Source organism: Tasmannia lanceolata, unplaced genomic scaffold (genome assembly GCF_043159265.1).
Source record: "Tasmannia lanceolata isolate RefF3 unplaced genomic scaffold, GAP_Taslan_0.1 ptg000015l, whole genome shotgun sequence".
NCBI classification, from domain to species: domain Eukaryota; kingdom Viridiplantae; phylum Streptophyta; class Magnoliopsida; order Canellales; family Winteraceae; genus Tasmannia; species Tasmannia lanceolata.
Genome location: NW_027518692.1, coordinates 57573072 through 57581372, shown reverse-complemented (window position 1 = coordinate 57581372; position 8301 = coordinate 57573072). Strand labels below are relative to the sequence as shown.

Genomic DNA, 8301 nt, shown 5'->3' with positions numbered 1-8301 from the left:
TGGGGATAATAAGAAGAAGACAGTTGCAAAGTAGTTCCACTGAGTCGCCACAACTCCGACCAGAACTTGCTAATAAAAATGGGATCGCGATCTGATACAATAGAATTTGGAATGCCGTGTAGTTTGACGACAATATCAGTGAATAATTTTGCGACCTTGACTGCATTGTAAGAGGTTGGAAGTGCTCCGAAGTGGGCGTACTTAGAAAGTCTATCAACCACAATTAAGATAGTAGTGAAGCCATTAGAAACAGGTAGCCCAGTGATGAAATCCATAGCTATATCCTTCCAGATGTGGTCTGGAATTGGTAATGGTTGCAACAAACCCAAGGGAGGAGAAGTTGCATATTTGGTTTGTTGACAGATAAGGCATTGAGCGATAAATTGCTTGACATCTGCTCGCATTGTTTCCCAATAAAAACTGGCAGAAATTCGCATGATGGTTCGTAAGACACCATTGTGGCCGCCTTGAGGAGTGCAATGGAATTCATGTCTGATCTGATTCCGAAGGTTTGAAGAGGAACCAATGAATAATTGATGATTATGAAACAGAAGCCCATTCTTTACGGAAATTCTGCAGCGGCAAGACCTTGTTTAACTTCGTCATGTTTAGCTAATAGTTCTGAATCAGATGTATTCTCCAACTGAATTTGCGATGTAATATGCAAAAGTGGCCTTGAAACGGTCATTTGCATAATCGAAGAGAAATCTTGGTCACATATTTGTGAAGTGTCTTCGATCCGAGATAAAGCATCAGCCGCTGGATTGTCTTTCCCTGGTTTGTAAACGATTGTATAATCGTATCCCAATAACTTGCAAAGGTAGTGTTGCTGTTCTGGGGTTTGTATTACTTGAGCTACCAAAATTTTCAAGCTTCGGAAATCTGTATAGATGACAAATTTTCTGCCCAAAAGATACTGTCTCCATTTCTTGACTGCCTCAGTGATGGCGAAGAGTTCTTTAACATATGCAGACGCGAGGGACATCCTTGGGGACATTTTCTTGCTAAAGTATGCAATGGGGTGTTTTCTTTGCATCAAAACCGCGCCAATCGCTATACTAGAAGCATCAGTTTCCAGTATAAATTCTTCAGAAAAATCCGGTAGAGCTAAAACTGGCACTTGGGTCATCAAAATTTTGAGATGATCAAAGGCTGCTTGCGCGTGTGATGACCATTGAAAGGCATCCTTCTTCAAGAGATCAGTGAGTGGTGAGGCAACAATTGCATAATGGTGAACAAATCGTCTGTAGTACCCAGTGAGGCCCAAAAACCCTCGAAGTTGTTTCAAATTAGTTGGCCAAGGCCAATCCTGCATTGTTTGGACTTTGCTTGGGTCTGGTTGGACGCCCTTTCCAGATACTAAATGCCCAAGATAATCAATTTGTGATTGGTTAAAGTGGCACTTAGAAATCTTGGCATAGAATTGGTTTGAGGATAAACAATTCAGAACAGAGTGTAAGTGTGATATATGGGCATCAAGTGACGTACTGTACACCAGTATGTCATCAAAAAATACGATGACAAATTGTCTTAAGGGTTTAAAAACAGAATTCATTATATGCTGAAATGTTGATGGAGCATTTGTGAGCCCAAAGGGCATTACCAAGAATTCATAATGGCCTTCGTGAGTTCTGAATGCCGTTTTAGCACAATCAGAATCTCGCATTCGAATTTGGTGATAGCCAGAACGTAAATCGATCTTGGAAAAGATGGAAGCTCCATGCAATTCATCCATAAGTTCATCTATTGTAGGTATAGGGAAACGATCCTTGATGGTGATGGCATTCAAGGCCCTATAATCGACACAAAAATGCCAAGTATGATCCTTCTTTTTTACTAGCAAAACAGGGGATGAAAAGGGGCTATGGCTGGGAACAATAAAGCCATTTGAGAGCATTTGTTGGACTAATTTTTCAATCTCTGTTTTCTGAAAATGGGGGTATCGATATGGTTTGACATTAACAGGACAAGAACCAGGCACTAAATGAATTTGGTGATCAATGGCTCTGTGAGGTGGTAACTCTGTGGGTAAACGAAAAATATGAATGAAGTGTTGTAACAGTTCAGTGATAGGGTGTGGAAGGTCAGGTGGTAAACAAATAGAATGATCAGTCGGGTTTGAAGTTGGAGGTAAGGTAGTGGTAGTGCAAAGCAATTGGTAACAAGTAGCAACTGAATTATCTCAAGTGAGACTTTTGAACTGGGACGCTTTCAAGGGATAAGGGTTAAGGGCAGCTTCACCTACTAGTTTAATGGGTTTACCCTTCCAATGAAATTCCATGGTGGAATCCTTATAGTCAGTGACAATGGGTCCAAGGTCAGCTAACCATTGTACTCCTAAGACAACATCAGCACCCTTTATGGGAAGGATAAAGAGGTCAAATGTGAAATCATGGGATTGTAAGAGAAGCTTGACGTTAGTACATTTTTTTCGCAGAGTAGGGACTCTCCATTGCCAATAATAACTCGAAATGGTGTAGTGGGTAGGATAGGCCAATTCAGGGCTTTTGCAATGCTTTCCTTCACGAAATTGTGAGTAGACCCACTATCAATCAACACATTAATGGAGTGTCTGTTACTGGTCCCTGTGACTCTAATTGTACTGGGGTTCACTTGACCAACAAGGGCATGAAAGCTGATTTCAGCAGAATTTTCTTCGACGGTAGTAGCCCCAACATTTTCAGAGAATTCTTTTTTATCTTCTTCAGCAGAAAAAACAGAATATTTCTCATCGCAGAAATAGCAGAGGCCCTTTTCACGTTTAAGTTTCATCTTCTGGGGTTAATTGCCTTGTACGAACAGGGGTTTGACGTAATGGAGGTGCAGTAATGGCCTTGAAAGGGGGGTTGGATGGAGTGGGTAACAAACCAGGGTTATGGGCACTAGGTTTAGGTGAAGGAAATTTCCAAGATCGCTTCATCTCCTCAAATTTTTGTTCGTAGATCTTGGCTAATGACATTGCTTGTAAAAGAGAAGTTGGTTGCCGAACCATCAATTCCCTTTTAATGTCAGATTTAAGCCCAGAAATGAAAAAACTAATGAGAAAAGTCTCAGGGAGACCACTGACCTGATTAGAGAGTTCCTCAAAACGTGATTGGTAATCATCCACTGAAGTATATTGATGTAATTTGGCCAACTCACCCTTTGGATCTGCATAGAGGGATGGTCCGAAACGCATTCGAATGGCATCAAGAAATCCTCTCCATGAATTGATAAGTTTATTCGCCTTAGCCCATTGAAACCAGGATAAGGCAAGGCCCTCGAGATTGAATGAACTGATTAGTAATCATTGATCATCCGGTAATTGAAGAATTGTTCAATCTTAAATGACCAACCGATCGGATCAGATATGTCGAATTTGGGTACATCTAAGCGAATAAACTTGCTGAAGCTAGGAGAAATTGCTACTGTTCCGTCTTCCGAACTACTGGTAGCATGATCTTCACCCATTGTGTGTTGAAAAATAAGTTGTTGGAGGACGAACCTGTAATTGTTTGATCATGGTAACCAATTCTTCGTGTTGCTGTGATTGAACCTGACGTAAATCATTGAGCTGTTGTTGATTTTTATTTTTTATTTTTATTTTTTTGAAATGGTAAGACAAATATATTAAAAAGAAGGGGAAGTCCGAGGAGGACCACCCCCCAAAGGAATACAAGGGAAAAAATAAAGAAAAATACAATAACCTCAAGGAGGCAAAAAATCAAAACTTTCTAACTCCAATCTATCAATCCCAGATCTCGCCAAAGAATCCGCCTCGCAATTTGCAGATCTTCTAACATGATTAAAGACAATAGAAGAGCCCTCAACAAGACTAGAAATTTCATCAAAAAACGACCAAAATCTCCAAGGTGGCGACGCAGACCCACGGAGCCTCCTAATCACATTAAGTGAATCCCCCTCCACAATAGTAGAATCAATCAGGACTCTAGCGATTTTTTTAATACCCTAATGGACCGCCCTGACTTCGGCCTCATTTGAATCACACAATCTCATCGGCCCCAAATAAGCCCAAATGGTATCCCTCGAAAATCACAATAAAGACCACCAATACCCGCCGGTCCAGGATTGCCCAAGCTTGAACCATCGAAATTAAGTTTCATCCATCCAATAGGTGGAGCTTCCCACTCTTGAACCACCTGTGATCGACTTTCTCCACTGAAACACACCACCCTCCAACCCTCCCACAAGTTAAAAGCAGAAACAAAGCGGAAAGGTGACAAGCATTTCGCCCACGAGATGGTAAGAGCGATGGTGTTAATGTATAGACGGTAAGGCGATCTATTAGACCCCTCAAAGACCCTTGCATTACGCTCCTTCCAAATGACCCACCATGTAGCAAGGAGGCAAATTATCCATAACATCTTCCCCTTTTTTTTTCCATGGCACCGCATCCCAACACAAAATGACGTCCAAGATAGAGAAAGGAAAAACCCAGCAAATACCAAATCTCCTTAAAATGAACCCCCATACTTCTCTAGCAAATTTGCAATGGATGAAGAGATGACTCGCCGATTCTCCATCTTCCAAACAAAGGGAACAGTGATCCACCAAACACATACCCCTTTTCCAAAGAAAATTAATTGTTTGGATGCTATCCCTACACACCGCCCACCCAAAAAAACACACCCTTGGAGGGCAATGAAATTTCCACACCATTGCATATATAGAAGGAGCACCATTCGGTACGAGATGCGAATAGAAAGATCTGACGGAAAAGAAGCCGGAAGAGTCCCAAATCCAAATTCTTTTATCAGACCCAGACAATTTGATGTAACGGGATTCAAGCAACTCAATAAAGTGTGATAACGCCTCCAACTCTCTATCAAAGAAATTCCTCCTGAAGTTGGCATCCACGATACCCCTCCATCAGAACGAACAAAACAATCACTAACCATAGCTTCCTTTGAAGCAGCAACAACAAACAACTCCGGGTATACATTCATAAGGGGCCCGGGAGAGCACCATGCATCATACCAAAATCTGATCCGATCACCCGAATATACTTTAAACCGAATGCCCTTGCTGAACTCATGATATATTTTTAGAATATCTCGCCACACAGTCACCCACTTCAAATTATAAAGATCATCCGACTCCCACTTACCAAGCTTATGGCCATACTTGCTACTCATCACTTTTACACAAAATTGATCTTGCTCCACCCCAAATCTCCATAACCACTTTCCTAATAAGGCATGATTAAATTCACGGATTCTTCTAATCCCAAGACCTCCATTTTTAAAGGGCAAGCACACCCTCTCCCATTTCACAAGGGGAATACCCTTGGACTCACTTGAACCCCCCCATAGGAATCTACGCTGAATCTTCTCAATTCTCAAAACCACACTGATCGGATATTTAAATAGAGATAAAAAATATATAGGTATATTAGCCAACACAGCCTTGACCAGGACCAATCTCCCCCCTCTAGAAATAAGATTCATCTTCCACGTTTCAAGCCTCCTTTCAATTCTATCCACAATAGGATCCCACAAATGCTTCTTGGGTCTCCCCACACCCAACGGCAATCCCAAATACAAGGATGGAAGAACTTCCAGCTTACACCCCACCAACTTTGCATACCTGAGACCCCTACAATCGGAATATTGATAGCAAACATACATGATTTATGAAAATTTATCCTCTGGCCAGTGATCAACTCATAGCATCTGATGGTCGCATTCAAGTTTAAGATGTACAAATCACTAGGACTACAAAATAATAAAGTGTCATCTGCAAATTGCAGATGCGACACTTCCACCCTATCACGCCCAACCATGAAACCCCGGAATAACTCCTTGCTACTTCCAATAGCCATCAATCTACTCAAAGTTTCAGCAACAATAACAAATAAAAAAGGAGAGAGAGGATCACCCTGCCTCAATCCTCTAGAAGATTTAAAGAACCCCGAGGATATAGAGAAAGACGAATTTCTCACCACCGGAAAATCCTCTCCTCAAATAGTGAAACCTAAGTTAGTTTACACTAGCCCAAAATCAACAACCAAAGTAGAAGAAGAACAATACCCAAAAAGATGTGCTTCAATATATGATAGAAAGAACAACACTACAAGATAAAGAACAATAAAAAAGAAGAAAACTTCAAGAGGAAAGCTTGCACACAAGAGAGCTTCAATGAAGCTTCAATGGAGGTCTAGGTAGTGGAGAATCTCTACCAAAGTGAAGTTATGAGAATTAGGCTTAGTCTTGGAAAGTAAAGAGAAGATAGCTTAAGTAAGTGGTAGTGGGTATGGGAAAGTGGTGTCTTAAATGCTTAGGGAAGTAGTGGGTTTGGAGTTCCAAGTAAAGGTTTGAATTTGAAATAGGTAAGTAGTGGGAAAAGATGGAGCAAACATGTGTGGCTCACACATGTGCAAGCTAGGCAAAAAGACCAACATGCCCATGGACACAAAAGTACATATTTGTCCTCACAACATCTCTCAAAATAAAAATAAAATAAAGCAACACAAAAATACACTTTAAAAATTAACATTCCCCCTTAAAGTGATTTTTTGGAAACTACTCCAAGCTTACCCCGAAGGAGCTCAAATGGTCCTCTGAAAAGTGACTTGGTAAAGATGTCGGCAATGTTCTCTTTGCTCCTCACTTCCGCTACACCAATTGTACCATCTAACACCTTCTCACGAATGAAATGATGCTCGATCTCAATATGCTTTGTTCTTGCATGACAAACCGGATTTGTGGCATGTTTGAGTGCACTTTGGTTGTCACCAAGAATAGTCGCCGCCTTGTGAATAGGTAAATGAACATCTTCATTTAACCAAAATTGAAAACCATGCAGATTCAACGCATCTTCTAATCCACCCCCTCCACCGGTCGCCAAACCCCATACGCCCCAACAAATAGTCCAAACACCCCCACTCCACTCGGTCATAAGCTTTTTCCATATCCAATTTGCATAAGATTCCTTCTTCACCAGACTTTATGTAAGAATCTATCGCCTCATTTGCAATAAGAGAACAATCCAAGATCTGTCTTTTAGATACAAATGCACTTTGACATTACCAAATCACCAAGGGCATCACCACTTTAAGCCGATCAGCTAGAATCTTTGCCAAAACCTTATAGAGACAACCAACCAAACTAATAGGTCTATAATAAGAGATTTTTGCTGCACCATTCACTTTCGGAATCAAAGTGATAAATGTCGCACCCGTACTTTTATCCAACACCAAGCCGTTATAGAACTCATGGAAAAAATTCATTATGTCCTTCTTAACATAACCCCAACACACTTGAAGGAATGCAATACAGAAACCATCAGGGCCAGGCGCTTTACCCTTGACATCGAAAACACACATTTTTGGACTTCCTCCTCATCAAACGGTCTTTCCAACAAATTCCTCTCCATCATAGATAACCTATTAAAATTCACCTCCTCAGGAATAGGACGAACAACATTTTCGGAAGAGTACAAAGAACCATAAAACTGTAGAATTGCACTAGTGATACCCTCCTTATCATCAACCACATTCCCATTAATATTAAGAGAAGATATTCTATTTCTCCTGCGCCGAGCACTAGCCATGGCATGGAAGTAAGCCGTGTTTTTATCCCCCTCTTTCAACCAATGCACCCTAGATTTTTGCCTCCAAGAAATTTCTTCATGTAGAATAATACATTTATGCTCTTCTTTAACACGACCCATCATCTCCTCCATATCAATAGCAAAAGCGACCCCATTTTCATCGGCAATCGACAATTCCCTAATACGGTTTACCAACCACTTCCGCCTTTCCATCTTTGACAATCTTCGTTCTGCCGCCCATTCCTTCAATTTCATCTTCAAAAATCTCAGCTTCTTGCCAATCACTGTGTCGGAGTGCCCTTCAACCTTGAAAGACTCCCATCATTCACCCATCTTCTCCTCTATATTAGGTTCCTGAAGCCATGCAATATCAAATCTAAATGGCGGCGGACCCACGACTCCAGCCTAGGATCAAGGAGAAGGGAACTATGATCCGAGACTGAATGAGGAATAATTTTTTGAAAAACTTCAGGAACCATACTAATCCAACCAGGACAAATAAGAAATCTATAAATACGGCTATGTCTTCCTCCCCTGGACCACGTAAAGCTGCCACCGGATAGAGGGAGATCAATAAGGTTACACTAAGCAATAAAATCCGCAAAAGCTAGCATGTTTGGAGTGGATCTCCTCCATCCCACTCTATCACTAACAAACCGGATTTCATTGAAGTCACCTCCAATACACCAAGGATACGCCCACGTATCCCTTACCCGACACAACTCTTCCCACAACATTTTTTTCTCCGCC

The 8301-nt window shown here is 41.2% G+C and overlaps 1 protein-coding gene across 1 annotated transcript; it reads right to left on the bottom strand.

Annotated features, from left to right (window-relative positions):
• Positions 1-3992: 3992 nt before the first annotated feature.
• Positions 3993-7764, bottom strand: LOC143892103 (uncharacterized). Its single transcript, XM_077396569.1, has 6 exons — positions 7276-7764; positions 7029-7084; positions 6572-6943; positions 5703-5825; positions 4680-5595; positions 3993-4316 (listed from the first exon to the last, which is right to left on the bottom strand). The coding sequence occupies exons 1-6, from the start codon at positions 7762-7764 to the stop codon at positions 3993-3995; spliced, it is 2280 nt and encodes a 759-aa protein (XP_077252684.1).
• Positions 7765-8301: the final 537 nt, after the last annotated feature.